This window comes from Rhincodon typus, chromosome 1 (assembly GCF_021869965.1).
Source record: "Rhincodon typus isolate 14 chromosome 1, sRhiTyp1.1, whole genome shotgun sequence".
NCBI lineage: Eukaryota > Metazoa > Chordata > Chondrichthyes > Orectolobiformes > Rhincodontidae > Rhincodon > Rhincodon typus.
This window is the reverse complement of record NC_063332.1, coordinates 113,069,186-113,086,670: the sequence shown is the minus strand read 5'-3', so window position 1 is coordinate 113,086,670 and position 17,485 is coordinate 113,069,186. Positions and strand designations below refer to the sequence as shown.

The following is a 17,485-nucleotide window of genomic DNA, read 5'->3' as shown; positions in this document are numbered from 1 at the left end:
GGCTGCTTGACCTGCTGTGTTCATCCAGCTCTACACCTTGTTATCTCAGGTTCTCCAGCATCTGCAGTTCCTACTATCTCATGTTCATATATGTTCGTTTCTTTTTAACAGGAGTTATGATACAAATAAAATCAACTACATTTTTGCAAAGTACGCAAAAAGCACCATGGAAACCTTGAATATTTCAGATGTTAGCAAGGATACACGGTTTACATGGACAGTAAGTGGATCTTAAATAATGCCAACAAATTACACCTGATTTAATCCAAGGATTTTATCATTTAGTGATATTTGGATATTCCCAGTAGCTTTTAACCCTATTTTTATTTGCTTGATAGAGTGAAAATGCAGAAAGTACAAACAAACAAATAAAAAGCTTGCTCTGCACCCCAATTAAAAATGGAAAGAAGAATAAAGTGATAGGTACTGGAGCTTCTCTGAACATTTTAATGTACGTTTGTGCTGGTTGTGTGTGTGGGATTTGTCTGCATGTCTGTACTTTTCATACTTCCATGAGCAATTCTTCAGATGATTCATTTCATTCATTAAAATCATAACAAACTGCAATAAAAAGGATGAAAGTTTTTGACTGTCTGCTTTCTAGTGTATTAATTTTCTTAGATTGCATAAATTATTGAAAAGGCATAAGTTAATAAATCTTCTTTAATTCATAGAGGTTTGTCTGATCAAGGAAAGTTCTTCCCTTCTGAACTGCCCAATTTGTGGTCTTAGTATAGCCAGTATTTCTATAAATAAGTTTTCAAATGGGAATCATTGAAGAGATAAATTTAACACCTCTGTTTAAGTGTCTAGTCACTACGAGTTTTTTTTATTTGCATAAACTGTACTTTATAGGAAGAATTAATTAGTTTAATTGCAAGGATAACAAACTTGTGGAGGAGACAAATGAACAAATGTTTTTGATGAGTTTAACACATCACTCTAGTCAAGGAGTGAAGCTCCAATTAATACCACGTCATGTTTTCATGAGGAAAGTGTGAATGATTGTTCCAAGAATAGAATGTGTGTTTTGAAAGATTAGATAGTTAGACAGACAGGCATTGTTTGCATTAATTTCTCAGTGCCCTGGGAATTTACGCCATTAACAAAATAGGACAGTAGACAGAGAACTGAAAATGTGTCTGTAAAATAGAAAACACAGCAGGGTTGCTCCTCAAATGAGCTACCTGACTTGTTTATTAATGGGCAGAACATTTCCATTGAAATAAAAGGAGGCAACCAGGTATGTCATTTGCAATGCCAGCCTATGAGGCACCATCCCATTCCTGAGCCCATTTTCCCAGAGGTGGGATTGTGGCTGGAAGAACTAACTGCCTACAGCCATGGTTGGCCAATTAACACAAGTAAAAAGCCATTTAAAGCTTTGTAGGCTCCTCTGCAAATTCAGAAACAGTCAACTGCCTATAGATGTTCCCCCCACCCCCCTACAATGGTGGCCTGGCAGCAGGAAACATTTTTTTTTTATTTTTGATGCTTTAAAGTTGACACCTCAAGAAAAAGGTGCTTTATTTTCTTTACCTGCAACAGCTACCATTCAGTCTTTTAGGGTTGGAGGACTTTGTGGTGACTCGCCACTTACAATAGCTAACTGTGTGAATACCTTCTGGCCCATTCAGAGAAAATCACTTTGGGGAGAAATTTCTTCACTTAATGTTCTATTGATCTTTGGATCTTTCTAATCTAGACATTTGTGGATACTCCAATGTTTAGTATACTTAAGGCTGAGATAGGTCCTTGGTCTTTAGGGGAATCAAGATTTATGAGTAATGAGCAGCAAAGTGAAGTTGAGGGCAGATGATCAGTCTCAATCATGTAGAATAATGGAGCAGGTTCAAGGGCCATTATGGTGTATTTCTGCTTCTGTTTCATATTTTCTATATAATGAATACAATATTACCATTTATATAAGTGTTCATTTTTGTATAATATACGCTAGTTTTATCATTTGCTTAGAATTGAAAAAACAGTATTTATTAGACAACCTGTGAATCACTTATGATTGTAAATTGATGATAATTGTATAGTTCTTCAATTGTTATATTTTCACTTTTACGTTTAATAAGCATTTAACTGTTTTTATATTACCAACTTAAATACAATCTATATAATAAGACATTTGTCCACAAGCATTTAAAATGTCTGTCATATTTCAAAGTATTATGCTAACAAATTGTATTTGATATATAAAAATCTGTTGGGCACAATTGACAAAAAAAGTGGAGGGCAGTAGGACAGAAGTTTTACCCATACATAGTTGTCCGACAGATGTCACAGTGCAGTTGCAGTTGAGCTGAAATGGATTAATGAGGATAGCACAAGACTGATGAGTCATGAGATCCCATGAGGGTAGATCTTCTGGCAGAGTAGCTCCAAGTAGCAGCAGCAGAGTTCACCAGCATCACTTCAAAATCCAGCAAATAACGAGGGGAATTTTCCTCTCATTACAAAGGAATGCAGGGAAGCACATTTGCGTGCAGAGATTTAATCCCCTCAAATTGACTCCTGAATGGATTTTCATTGTTATTTCTTTCTGTTGTTGCTTTCTCCATAACGGTCTTTGAGGCCAGTGGGAAATCCCATTGACATGGTGGGAAAGCCATTAATTCAATTAATAGTTTCCTTGACTGCAAGTTCTGACTTTCCCAGGTTAGGTTCCATGGTGTGTCTGAATGTCACCAGATTAAAGGAGTCATTGTTGACTGAAACTGACCTGCCTGCAACGGTATAATGACTGAAATAAGTAATCATGCAGATAGCTGGAGTAAAAGGTGCTGACACAATTAATTCTTTCAACCTGAATTGGCTGACTATTTGGGAAGCAGCAACTTTGGTAGCTTTTAATTGCCTAAGAGGCTCAATGTCAGCAGCTTACAACTTGCCTGTAACATGGTGCTATGTGTTCTTTAGTAGCATGACTCCGGCTTAGTTCAACCCGACAGCCACAGTGACGAGGACAGCATTTCTGACAGCAGCAGCGCCTTCCCCACAAACATGTGCAGCTCCAAGGAATGGACAACAGGGCTGCACTTTGAGGAACTCTTAGTGTTGTGTATAGGAAGCATTCTTCCATTCAAGATGTGCAAGTGACCACCTATTGCCGATGGACGTTAAGGGGATTACCATTCTACCCATCTGATCCTTCTTGGTATGAACTGATGACATTCTGCTGTATGCTGCTACGTGTTACCAACAGTGGGTCTCTGATTACCTCTTTGCCAAGACCTCCAACTGTATTCACGTTGACATAAATGAAGTCAGTCAAACCCTAGAGGGCTGGTAGCTTTATATTAGTCGCAGGATTTTCACATTTCCCGGGATGATTGATTGCACTCGTGTCAGTTAAGATGCTATTAGACCAGCCATTTGTTATTCAGAAGAACCTCCACTGTCTTGATGAGCAGCTGGTCTGTGACCACTGCATGAACATTGTGCAAGTCCATGCCAGATACGCAGGGAGTGTCATATATTTTCCATCCTACAGTCGTCTCAACTTCTGCAGGTCTTTTCTCCATTGAACAGTCTCAGTGATTGGCTTCTGGGAGATAAGGAATACCCATTCAACACTACTCTGCTGACCTCCGTGAAGAAACTCCCACAAAGGAAAGGGCCAGGTACAACTGGAGCCACAACACCAAGTGAGCAACAATTGAACAAATGATCGGTTCAAGTTGGGATTCTACTGCATTGATAGATTTGGACCCTCCCTGCAATATGGTCCAGCAAGTGTGTCCAGGATTGTTGCAGTCTCTTGCGGCCTTTGCAATAGAAAGGACTGGAGCTGGCACTAAAGGTAGGTGGAAAGTGCCCAGCATTCACAAAGTTGAAGGATAATAATGTGAAGGAAGTGGCGGAGATCATCAATTAGTAAATTAGGTTTCCAACCTGCATATTTATGCTGCCATTTCAGTCAGATATAAGTCAGAAAATTCTACCTAATGTGTTAAAGCATTTCATGAACGTTCATCCGATGGACAACTCTGAAAATGCAGCTTAAGGCTGCCACCTTCTGTTCACCTAGGCCAATTCGTATGATCTGTAAGGATCTCCGTGCTGCCAATAAAAATACACAATCGGAGTATTGCTCTTTGAATCCCATTGGCTGATTTTGATACCTGGGATGTTCATGAACAGAAACAGTTCTAAAAATGGACCAAAATACAAACATAAAATAGCCACAGAGGTCATCTGAACTACATTGGCCCAGATTAACCAAGTTCATGACAGTCTGAGTTGAAGTTAATATATTCACAAGGACAATGAAACCGTTGGACTAGACTCCATGGGAAATATGTAAAGATCCTCAGGCCTTATTTGATTTTTTTAATGAGAATCTTCATCTGTTGAGATGAAACCTCACCTGCAATTATCAAACCTGAAAATATAACTTCAGTAGACATGGAAAATGCAAACAAGCTAAAGAATTCAGTTTTTGAAAAGGAGATGGAACTGAGGAGACAGAATTCAACACCGGCTGAGAAGACTCTCTCTCAGAAATAGGCGCAGGAGTAGGCCACTCTGTCCCTCAAACCTGTCCCGCTCATCAAAATGATCAGGGCTGATTTGCTTCAGGCCAAATTTACTATTTTGTGCCGATTCAGCATAACTACCAATTCCCTGGTATGTCAAAAACCTATCTCCCTTCTTTTTAAATACTTTCAGTGATCTAGTCTCCACAACTCTCTGGGTTACAGAATTCCAGACATTCATGACTTTCTGGGAGAACAAATTCCTTTGCATCTCAGTTTTAAATGAATTTTCCCCTTAATCTGTAAGTACATCCCCTAGAGATCCATCCACAAGCAAAAACAGTTTCTCAACATCTACTCTGTCAAACCTCTCAGAATCTTGTATGTTTCAATAAGATAACCCCTTAATTTTCTAAACTCTAATGAATAAAAGCCTACCCTGTTTAACCATTCTTGAAAAATCAAACCCTTCATCCAAGGAATCATCCTAATGAATTTCTTTTGATCTGCTTCCAATGCCAGTACATCCTTTTTTTAAATATGATGACCAAAACTGTAGACAGTACTCTAAGGTTTTTTTTCCCACCAGGCAAGTTAGACTAAAACAATCCCATTTATAAAGTCGAATAGCTGTTGACATCACAGAGATCAAGTCTTTAGGTAAAACCAATGTAAGAAACAGCCAAAGGGAAGGTTAAAATGTCACTAGTGGTAAGCATGGTACTGTAGTAATCTGAAATAATTATATCGGATTTATTGTTCTGTTTTTATTTTGCATCATTATCAGATAGCTGACAGTGGAATTGTGAAATGCACCAAAATAGAAATTGCTGGAGAAACTCAGCAGATCTAGCAGCATCATCACCGGACTCAAAATGTTAAGCCTGTTTTTCTCCCTCCATAGACCTACTAAGTTTCTCCAGCAATTTCTGTTTTTGTGTAATTCAGATCTCCAGCATCCGCAGTTCTTTGTTTTATTTTCCTGGAATCATGAATATTGCTTTGTGACACCATTTCTTTAAGTGACTGATCCTCAATTGATATGGCCTAAGAGAACCATCACAGATTGTATCAGAGCTTTCATTGTGATTACAAAAGATTGAACCAGGCAGGCAAAAGGGTACCCAACATGTCCACTCAATTTTCTGCTATGAGCTGCTCACTTCATGGGTCAGAGAAAGTTAGCTGGCAATTAATAATTCCCCACCACAGCAATTCGAATCTTAAAATTCCATGGTAGAAATCTTGAATCTGTCCTCAAATGACATCAAATGGTATGAAATGAAAACTGTCAGGAATAGAGCTACATAAAGTTCACCTTTGTCACTCATGCAGATTAAATCGATTAGAAGCATCTATCATAGCAGTAGCATATGTTAATCTGATGTCAGTAATAATGTGCAAACACTGTTTATGACACTATGTTAATTTATTAATGTGTTACTCTGGTCCATGGACTTTATCTTATATACCCGCAAAAACTGATCTAACAGTAAAATCTTCCATCAGTCCTTCTTTTAATTGGTTACAGTACGTCATTTATGCATTTCAGGTGTCTGTCAGTTGATGAACAAAATTGGTGAAACCGTTGACAAAATCAGTGCCTTTAATAAAAACGATGAGCAGTTTCTGGAAGCATTTGCCATTTTTTGTGGCTTGGGCATACAGAACACTCAGATGTATGAAACTGTTGAAATGGCCATGGCAAAACAGATTGTGACACTGGAGGTAAGTGATGAACAAGAGTAGCTTGTAATTTTCACCACAGGTCAAAATTCCAGATTGTCAGATCAGCATGCTATGTCAACTGACCTTCCTCTCCCCAGTCCTTTGTAGTTGAGTAGTCCTTGTGGAGAATTAGCTATGTTACCAAAGGTGTGTTGCCAAAGTTAGCTACCAGTTTCTGCATGCTGCACATGGGAAACCCAAAGTTCAGATTTTAGCTGTAATAGTGACTATCTCCTTTGCTGCTAATTTCTGTCCCTGGATCCTACATCTCATTTTCATGGGAGCAAAATTAGTGCAGTCCCTAATTTGTGCATGCATGGATCCCAACCATTTAAAAGATCAAAAAACTTCAATAACATCAGATTTTGGAGTCCATGGACCTAGGATGTTGAGATTAGACCAGGTTAAGAGAGAATCTGTTCTTAGATCATTTCTTTTGGATAGACAGGGAATCCTTTTGAAGAGATACTGTACCACTTTGGATCATGTTCCAGGAAAATAGGTAACCCTTTGGGAGCCATTTGATCCATAAGAGACCCATTGAAATTGTAAAATCAGGCATGCATAAACACATTTTTGAAATTTGTTCATGGAATGTGCATGTTGTTGGCTTGGCAGCACTTATTGCCAATCCTTAATTGCCCTGGAGAAGGTGGTGGTGAGCTGCCTTCCTCGATCACCACAGTCCTTGGGGTGTAGGGACAGATCCAGCAAATGTGAAGGAGTGGTGATATAGTTTCAAGTGAGGATAGTGAGTGGGAGGGCAACTTCCAGGTGGTAGTGTTCCCATGTATCCACTGCCCTTGTCCTTCTAGAAGGTAGAAATCACATGTTTGCAAATCACACATCAGAGGAAACTTGATGAATTATAGCAGTGTAGTAGATGATACACATTGCTGCCACTGTGTGTCAGGAGTGAAGACAGTGAATGTTGAAGATTGTGAATGAGGTGTCAGTCAATTAGAATGTTTAGTCCTGGATGGTGTCGAGCTTCTTGATTGTTGATAGGGCTGCAACAGTCAGGCAGATGGAGAATAATCCATCACACTTTTGACTTGTGCCTTGACAATGGTGGATAGGCTTTTGGGAAAAGAGATAAGTAACATACTGCAGAATGTCTACCCTCTGACCTGCTCTGATACCCTCAGTATTCATATGGCTGGCCGAGTTCAGTTTCTGGTCAATGGTAACATCCAGGTTGTTGACAGTGGGAGATTCAGCAATGGTCATGCCATTGAACTGGAAGGGAAGATGGTTGGATTCTCTCTTTTTGGAGATTGTCATTCCCTGGCACTTGTGAGGCATGAATTTTTGTTGCCACTTGTCAGTGCAAGCCAGAATTTTGTCCAGATCTTTCTGAATGTGAGCTACTTATGTATCGGAGGAGTTACAGACACTGCTGGATATCTTACAATCATCAGTAAACAACACTGGCACCTAACCAACAATTTAGAAAATTGCCCTGCTATGTCCCATACATATCAAGCAGGACAAATCTAATTTGGCCACAAACTGCCCCATCAGGCTATTCTCGAACATCAGTAAAGTGATGGAAGGTGTCATCAACAGTGCTATCAAGCAACAGCTACTCAGTAATAACCTTTTGGCTCCCACAGAAGCCATCAGTTAAGTGCCTTTATCACACTGCTTGTAGTTTTTCTCAGTTGAATGATTCAAAGCCGCCGACTGGATGGAACCTATCCAACCCATTCTGTCTGCCACGTCCACAATAAACCCCTGACCTCTCAAGTTTACCCCTTGTAGAATTTGACCAACAACGCACTGTGAATGCTAGATTCCCACCTGAAATTTGGACCTCTGCAAATCTAGCCAGGAAAGCAATTCGTCTACCATCATGAACAACAACAGAAGTTGCTAGAAAAGCTCAGCAAGTCTGGCAGCATCTGTGAAGAAAAAAGTCAGTGTTAACGTTTTGGGTTTGGTGACCCTTCCTCAGAACATGCCTATATGTTGGGGTTCTTAATCCTCAAAAGTTTCCAACATTATTTTTCAAAATGAAATTGAACTGTAATCTTCTTAACAAGCTGAATAAGTCATTTCTGATCCGTTTTCTAGTGGTAAGGGGCTAACATATAAAGAGAAAATACTTTATTCAGAAAGCAGTTAAAATAGGGAATTTACTAATGAAAGAATCATTGATGCAGATACCATTGACGTATTTAAAGGAAAGTTAGATAGCTGCAAGAGGAAAAAGAAACAGAAGAATATATTAATAGGGATAGATGAAATAGGGAGGAGAGAATCTCATATCAAGCATAAATGCAGATCAGTTGGGTCAAATGACCTGTTCATCTGTACAGTAAACTCTATGAAATTCTATGTAACACTTACATTTCATCCTCCCATGATTTTTTTTAATTGTCTGCCCATGACCTGAGTGAATCGCTGTTGCCAAATAAACTGCAGACATTCTCCATTACAGTATTCAGATATGGTCCTCGAAGGATTTTAACGTGTTTAGTCAGAATTGTAGCCCACAGTGAAACCTTCCAAATAATGGTGCAGAACAGTATGGATTTCCCCTTCGGTGTCATTTTATAATTGTACATTGTAGAAAAGTATTTCTAAGCGATCTGTTGTTATTGAATTGAAAATTCAAGGTTCGGTGTTGCAACAATTATTGCAGGCACCGTTTTTTTTTCCTTCAAATATCATGCAGGGAAATCTGTCAGTTTAGCATCATTTCTGAGGTATGAACTTCATAAGAACAAGAGTAATTTCAAGCAATAAATAATGGTACTGTACAGAGGAAATAGTAAATTGTTCCAAATGTCTTTTGATGTTCTTTCAGGTCCTTTCATATCATGCATCTGCCACTGAAAATGAAACTGAGGCGCTTCAGGTAACAGCGGTAAAAAGCTTTTCATTTTATATTTTGTTCACAATTTATGTAGTTCAGCATTCAATTTTCATAATTACAGTCTGTGCCCACACAACTAGTAATTTCCAATGTCTGGGCAAGGCGATGGCGTCATGGCAGTGTTAAAGAATTTGCCAAATGTGATAGCTTCTCTCTCCAATGTCTAACTGAATGAAATTGCTCCTTGTCTAAGACTGGATATCAGATGATGCAAAGACAGTGGAAGAGTTAAACCAGGAGCTGCCAAGTTAGCACTGGGTGCTATTGGTGGAATTGTAGAAGACAGTGAAAGTAAGTGAGTATATGGTGACATTTGAAAAGGTTGAACTGACCTCAAAGGAAGTTTGATGATCAATATTCAGTACACAAAGCTGCTTCCTTGGCGCTGAGTAGGAAAGGGTTTCTTCACAGTATGTTTGCTGAGAAATTGCTTTCCACATTTCAAAATTTTGTTGAGCACTTTGGAGATTTGATCTTTTAGTGCTTATGCTGCATTAGATTGAATTTCAGCTGTCAAATAATATGGCCAATAGCAACTCCAGCAGCAGTAGCCCTCTGGTCATAGGCCTATCGCTGGACCTGAGAGAGGGCAGTACCAGATAAGGAATCAACAGAGAGGTATGACTTGCTGGCAGCACTACCTTAACACAGGCTCCACAGCAGCAGTTCAGCTTTCTCAATGTGTCTGAACATCAATCTCACAAGAGGTTCAGGATGTCATGTTAGATTGTGGCCTTTCGTTACCACTCGAAATTGGCATAACCTTCAAATGTTTTGCGTTTGGATCTTTCCAGGCCTCTGCTACAGTCATATACAGTGTCTACTCATCAAAGATCCACAATGCATAAAGCTTTTGGTTTGCTTGTCAGAGTCAGCAATAACGTGAACTTTTCCTATGATGAAAGTAGTCTGGTAGCTTGGTATTTTGGCTGAGGCTTGCTCCCACAGCTGCAGAGCATCATTGTCTGCACACAAGCAGCAACTCACATCCCCCAAAACAGCCAATATTATTGACCAAATGTAAAACCCTCCCCTCCGTAAATGCAATATTGGTGTGCAATAATAAAATGATATTTAAGCTGAAAGAGTCCCAGGCAACTGGCATGGTTCTTTCATCTTGCAGCAATCTAAGTTCCGAAATTAGCCCAGAAACAGATCCAAAGAGGTGGCTGTTAACCAGCAAGGAATAATCCCTTCAAATATGGCTCTTGGCTCTCATGAGAAACCTGATGTCTAATGGTTCATCATTACAATAAATGTCTAATCATCATGAAATATTTGATTGAAACTTGCTGAAGGTGATTTTCAGGTTCCTGGTCAGATCTGGAGTTACTGTCAATATGTACCAATCAGAGTCCGTAGAGTGGAACAAAAACAAAGTTGCTGGAAAAGCTCAGCAGGTCTGGCAGCATCTGTGGAGGAGAAAGCAGAGTTAACGTTTTCGGCCCGGTGACCCTTCCTCAGAACTGAGTCCGTAGAGTGCTTGTGTTTTGCTGTGGTCTGCACAACACAGCAAGGCTTGAACTTATGGCAAAAAGAAGCCAAGAGTTCAGAGCAACATTGGAAAACTCATAGAGAGTGAAGGATGATATGAAAGAAGAGGAAGAAGAAGGTGCTAAGGGTGATGCACTCTCAGTTGCTCCCATTGCTGCTTGGGATATCCTTGTGAATGAAAACTTTATTTAGGTTACTTCAGTGAGTGACTGAACCCAGGAAACACAATGGCAACTGTTCTTCCCAACATTTCTTTCACTCCCCTATGCTATCGACATGGAGTAGTTCTGCAACTATCAAGCACACTTGAACATCCGCAATTGGACCTTTATCAATTCACGTCTTCACATCAAACAAATTGAAAGGCCTCCCGCCATCCAGCACTCAACAATGGACATAATGAATAAGAACAATTTTTGTGAGGGAAATGGACAATAGAAATTTATCCAAAAAGACATTCTTATCCTCATGCATATCTCTAGAGATGGAGGAAGAGTGCAACTGGAAAGCCTTATTCTCCTTTTCCTATTATTCCTACATAGTGCAATCGCTATGGCTTCAGCGGGTACTTACAGACTGCTCAGAGCCCTGCTCTGTCTGCTAAAATGGCTAATGTTCTTCAGGTTTTGGAGCTCATGAAAGCATTATTAAAACAGCTTAACCTGGGCCCATGTTGCGTCAGGTTCAGCTTTCAGGAAGTGAAGTAATATATGAGCTACAGCCTGATAGGTGGGCAGTGGGTCAGAAGTGGAAACACATTGAATGGAGTCCTCACTGTCATCACTAGGTGAGATGCTCATTTGGCGATCTAGCACAAGTACAATGGGCTAAATAGCCTGTTTTTGCACTGTAGAATTTTGTCATTCTTGCTCAGTTTACCATTATTCTTTTCATGGCTCAGCTGCAGTTGATCTTTACCATTGTGCTAGGGAAATTTAAGGTACAGATGAGTATGTTACTGTAAAGCCAAGGCCAAGGTATCTGCTAATCTATTTAATATGAATGATTTCCAGAGTTTGCATGACATTGGTCATGGCAGGTATGGACTTAATTCATTTAAGAAACATTTCCAACTTCATCTCATTAATGTAACTTGATTCTGTAATTAATTGGTGTCTAAGGATAGAGATCTGTTTACCATGCCAGCTAGCATAGTAGTCTGGAAAAGGAGGAGTACAGCTTTCTAATTCATTAAATTAATGTTTAGAATAGAGTTATTACATTTCCCTTCTTCTTCAAATGAAACAGAATGCATTATTTGAATCACATTCTTGTAACACTTATTCTTGCTGTCAGGTTGTGCAAAAATCCGCATCATCTAAAATACTGGACAAGACCCTGGACTTTTCCCATATCTAAAATACTGGACAAAATCTTGGGCTCAGGCTGCAAACACACAACAGAGCCAGAATGATTTCTGTCTGGGACTGTTGTTCAGCCTGGAATTCCAACTTACACCTACACTCTAAGAGAACAATCAACCAAACCTAACACTCTAGACCAGAACTAACTTTTACACTTCAGACTACCTAGCACAGAGGTACCCTACAAAGATACCCAAACATTCAACATCAATTGAAATCCATTCACAGAGGTACCGGGCATTCAACTTCAATGGAAATCCATTCACAAATACTCTTAACGATAGGGAAACCAATTGACTTCAAAAGTTACGTCAGTAACACAATGGAAAACACAGATATGGTGTGAAAATAAGGGGCCCACAATCAGTATAACTACAGTCCCAATCTCACCTGAGAAAGTGTTCCAAAGATCTATCCCCAGGAACGTTCCAAAGAGCTACCTCCAGAAGAAGAATTCCAACCGCTTATTCCAGCAGCTATTTCCAACAGTTATCTCCAGAAAGGGGATCCCCACAGCAATTCCAAGAGCTACTGATGCAGGCCTATTCTGAACCAGGGGAGCCAATGGCAACTGACAACGACCAGCAAACACAAGAACTAACAAACTCCGAAAACCACTGACCTGACAGGGCCTCAGACACATCCTGAGGTGAAAACCGGGCTTGCAAAATCAGCAGAAAGTAAGGAAAACCAAGTACTTACCCGATGGATCCACTATGCACCTTACTGCATCAATGGACAGGACCCAAACTGAAAAGCCTACACAGCCTGAAGTCTTCATCCAGGCTCTGGGTACGGCAAGCGGGAACAGCCAGCTGTACTTCAAAATCGTGTTTTCCTCAGTGGTGAGCCGAAACTCCCGAGACCCAAAGTTTCCAATCCAGCTAGCCGGAAGGCAAAGGTGGGTGGTGAGAGTGCATTAGGACCCCAGGGGTAGGAATGCTGATTAAAGTTTCTGTAATTGAAACTTTTGTTTTTAGATTCCAATCATGTTTAATCTAGCTAATAGCGTATTTAATGGTATTGCTGTCCCCTATGTAGCTGATTGTGTCAATTTCCCTGTCTATTGTGTTTACCTGCATTTCTTACACTACATTTACAGTTTTTTTGTATTTAAATAAACACAGAGATTCTTTTGCCATGAAACACCTGTCTACTGTCTTCTTCATTTCACATTCCCTACATAAGTCCAGTGTGTAGAACCAGGGACCTTGGGTAATTTGAACGATCTAAAATCAGAAAATTACTGAGTGCAACCCAGAACCCTGCATTGCCTGCTTGGTATCAATTTGTCTTACAGGTGCTTATTGAAAATTATGAAGAAATAAGTTCGGAAAGCTCAGTTGATGGATGTGTAATGAATGGACACTTTGTTGCAGGACTGCTTTGTGTCAGCCATGGGGAAGGGGACTGTGAAAGGGATATGACATTTACTTTAACCTAGTGTGAATGACTAGCTATAACAGATAACAAAGTGTGAAGCTGGAGGAACACAGCAGGCCAGACAGCATCAGAGAAGCAGGAAAGATGATGTTTCGGATCGGGACCCTTCTTTTTTCTGAAGAAGAATCATGACCCGAACCGTCAGCTTTCCTGTTGCTCTCTTGCTGCCTGGCCTGCTGTGTTCCTCCAGCTTCACACTTTGTTATCTCTGACTCCAGCATCTGCAGTTCGTGCTATCTCCGTGAATGACTCGCTGATCCCTTAAGCTAGTTCAGTACTGAGGCATCTAAGCATCAATGTGGCTAACTGATGTCACGTCCTCACTTTCCTCTTCATACTTCTCTTCCTTTCCAACAGGATCACTACCAGATGCTGTGTGGAGACCGCCTTATTCTTCCTCCACCTCTAGTCCTCAGAGGTGCACTCTGCTGTGCAGAATGTAGCACACACCAATTAGAATAGATACCACACTGATGAGTAGTGAAGGGTACATCCCAGTGCATCATGAACATGTTAACGATGAGCCTTGTGGTTTACATATAGTTGTCATTCATTGATGGAATTCCTCAGTGTGACATCACTATGTTTGGAGAAGGGATCGTTTGTTGGATACCAGCTATCCCTTAAGAGTACTTCCCATGAATAGGTCAAGACTTAGTCTGCATAATATGAAGCCTCATGACAACTCCCAGATAATCCAACTCAAATTTGCCTGGAATATTCTCTGTCCGTAAATGCTCTCAGACCTGATGAGTTTTTCCATTATTTTATGTTTTTATTTCTGTCTGTGCACCTGCTTACATGGATAGTGCCTCTCAATGTCCTCAGTGCCTCTGCTGCTACCATGTCGATTATCTTTTCTCAGCTGCCACGATAGCAAGCCCTTGTTTCTGCAAATGCTGATTGCCCGACTTAGATTCTGATCTTAATGCAGCCATGGCATCGGATAACCTGATGTTCGCCATGTGAAGACTTCCAAAATATAGAATTAAGTTTCTGACCAACAGGTACTGTTACTAAGTCTTTCCCAAGAGTGGACTGAGAAAGGACACTGAGCTGAAGTTAATTTTCAGATTTCTGACAACAACCTCACCCCTGTTACAGTGGCAGACTGAAGCTATTAAATCCAATAACAGTGAAAATGCCTTTAAATATCGTTCATTTAAATAGTAGGATCACCAACCTACCTCTCTAGAGGGATTTATGTTTGTATATCTAAACTCATTTCCATTTAAACTGATGTGGACATGTTGGAGATGGGCTGAGTACAAGTTTCCAATTCTTGCTGTTGTTATCTACTCTCTGCATATTTGACAAACTGAAACTGCCCACCTCCACTTTAATGTGTCTCAAGTACAACCTTGTGTCACGAGGTAAGCTGCCTTTGTTCAATCATTACTTACAAATTAGAATTGCCCATTGAAGTGGAAACAATCCAGTAAATCTTTAACTGTGATCATTAGCATTTTTATCACGTTCACTATTTTTCAGGCTATGACTGTCCCTTCTGCTCATTCACTGAAGCTGCTCGATTTTAGCTTCAGTGATTTTGACCTGACTGAAGTTGAAACGACGCTGGCTGCCATCCGAATGTTCAAGGATCTGAATTTTTTACAGAACTTCCAGATGAAATACGAGGTAAAGTGGGGTTTGTAGAATCTGCAACAATTGCAAATTATGAATTCTATAAACTTAAATTAAGCGTGAGTAACCTTTATGAACACAAACACATGCTTCAATATTTTTATCCAGTAAGTGAAAAATATACAAACTACTAATTAGTTTGAAAGAATAGAGTTCTATTGAATAAAATATATTCTTGCTAATGCAAGAGGTTGTTTTGGCTCTGGAAAAGAACGTTTTGAAGTATATTTCACTTTGCATTTCTTAAAAAATAAATTTTGAAGGAATCTGTACCCTTTTACCAGACAGCTGTTATTGTGGCTGTGGGCATGAATGCTCAAAGGAGCTAGCCAGGTGTCACAATAGTCCAGCAATCTGTTCTCCAACAGATTATTGAGATCGCTTAGGCACTGCCTGTCCATGCCTTCGTTTCTATGAAACATCATTGCTGATGACCACATTGTACTCCTGTATTGTGTTCCCAAACACAGAATTAATACTCTCATACTGGATTGGTAAATAGCTTTGGTTCAACTTAATTGAAAATCTCAAACAGGTTTATTTAATAAATTGATCATTTGCAGTTATAGAGCAACTTATATTCGGATCCTTAGTTTAGCAAGCTACTGCCTGGACTACTCATGGCTGTTTGTCATGCAATGTCATCTTGGTGCTTGGCTCATTAACAAATGCAGTTTTTAAAGCAGCAAGACAATAGACATCATAATCTGGCCTACTCTGACAACATGAACTGGAAGTATGCAGTGTGCCTGACATCGCCAAAATGGCTGGAAGAGGAATTCAATATTTTTAACATGTTATATTTTAACAACATCTCTGCTAAGCAGTTACTTGTAAGCTGCTAAACTAAAAATGGACAGAGAGGGACATCTTCATTATCAGCCTGAGTGGATCCAAGATGTGCATGGATAATTGCATAACTCTTTGATCTTTTCCTGTTACAGGTTCTTTGCCGCTGGATTTTAAGTGTTAAAAAAAATTATCGAAGACATGTAGCATATCACAATTGGAGACATGCATTTAATACTGCTCAATGCATGTTTGCTGTGCTGAAATCTGGCAAAATTCAGGTTCGTTGCTGGTCATTTTACTTTTTGACTTCTTCATTTATGTTGATTATTGTTTAGATCCCTGCTTTTCTATACATGTTACACACTATGCTGTAACTGTATTCAGCTGCACTGGAGAACATCTGTAGCTACAATATTGCTGATCTAACAGCCAGAATAACAACCCTTGGATAATTTAATGTTAGATTTTCCATAAAATTGTTAAAAACCTTAACTAATACTGATTTAAATAAACATGTTTGATTTGCCTTGTTATTTGTATCCATCAATTAGATGTACATCTAAGTCAATAATATAAATTATAGAAAAATAGACAACAGGAGCAGGAGTAGGCTATTTGGCCGTTAAGCTTGCTTTGCCATTCAATATGATCATGACTGATCCCCAGCTCAGCACCCTGTTCCCACATACTCTCAATACCCTTTGATTACTTTCGGTCTAAGATCTCTGTTAAACCTCTTCTTGGAAACTGTTAATCTTTTGGCCTCAATCCCTTTCTGTGGAAGAGAATTCCACAGACTCACCACTCTCTAGATGAAAAAAAATTCTTCATCTCTGTCCTAAATGGCCTATTCAGTATCCTTAGAATGTCACCCCTGGTTCTGGACTCCCTGGTCATTGGGAACATCCTTCTTGTGTTTACCCTGTCTAACCCTGTTCAATTTTTATAGGTTTCTATTAGATCATCCCTCATTTTTCTGAATTCCAGTGAATGTAGTCCTCACCAATCATATCTTTCTTCATACATCAGTCCTGCCATCTCAGGAATCAGTCTGGTAAACTTTTGTTGCACTCCCTCCATAGCTAGAACATTCTTTCTCAGATGAAAAGACGAAACTACACACAATACTCCAGGTATGATCTCAGCAAAGCCCTGCTCCTATATTTGAAACAACACAATGAAGGTCACACTAATAGCCTCATTCACCGCCTGCTGCACCCACATGTTTACTTTCAGTGACTGATCTACAAGGACTCCCAGGTCTTGTTGCACCTCCCTCTTTCCCAATCTATCACCATTCAGATAATAATCTGCCTTCCTGTTTTTCCTATTGAAGTGGGTAACCTCACATTAATCCATATGATACTTCATCTGCAGTGTGTTTGCTCCTTTTCTCAGCTTGTCCAAATCACTTTGAAACATCTCTGCATCCTCCTCATGGTTGACCCTCCCATCTAGTTTTGTATCATCTGCAAACTTAAAAGATATTACACTTTGTTCCTTCATCTAAATCATTCATATGTAGGATGAATATCTGGAGTTCAAGCGCTGACTCCTGCAATACCACACTAGTCAGTGGCTGCCACTTGGAAAAAAATGTATTCCTTGTCTTTGTTTCCTGTCTGCCAACCAGTTCTCTGTCCGTGTCAGGA

The 17,485-nt window shown here is 39.7% G+C and overlaps 1 protein-coding gene across 4 annotated transcripts in view; it reads left to right on the top strand.

Annotated features, from left to right (window-relative positions):
* The window catches only part of pde5ab (phosphodiesterase 5A, cGMP-specific, b), a 167,801-nt gene that overhangs the window by 122,103 nt on the left and 28,213 nt on the right, over positions 1-17,485 (top strand). For 3 of the 4 annotated variants that reach the window (XR_007262654.1, XM_048600064.1, XM_048600045.1), the window contains exons 8-13: positions 112-220; positions 339-423; positions 6,040-6,215; positions 9,028-9,087; positions 14,889-15,035; positions 15,986-16,111. Coding sequence is in view for 3 of the 4 variants with exons in the window: in XM_048600064.1 (XP_048456021.1) it covers positions 112-220; positions 339-423; positions 6,040-6,215; positions 9,028-9,087; positions 14,889-15,035; positions 15,986-16,111 (703 nt within the window). In the remaining variant the exon portion in view is untranslated. The remainder of the gene's footprint in view (positions 1-111; positions 221-338; positions 424-6,039; positions 6,216-9,027; positions 9,088-14,888; positions 15,036-15,985; positions 16,112-17,485) is intronic. The other variant, XM_048600054.1, reaches the window with a different exon arrangement.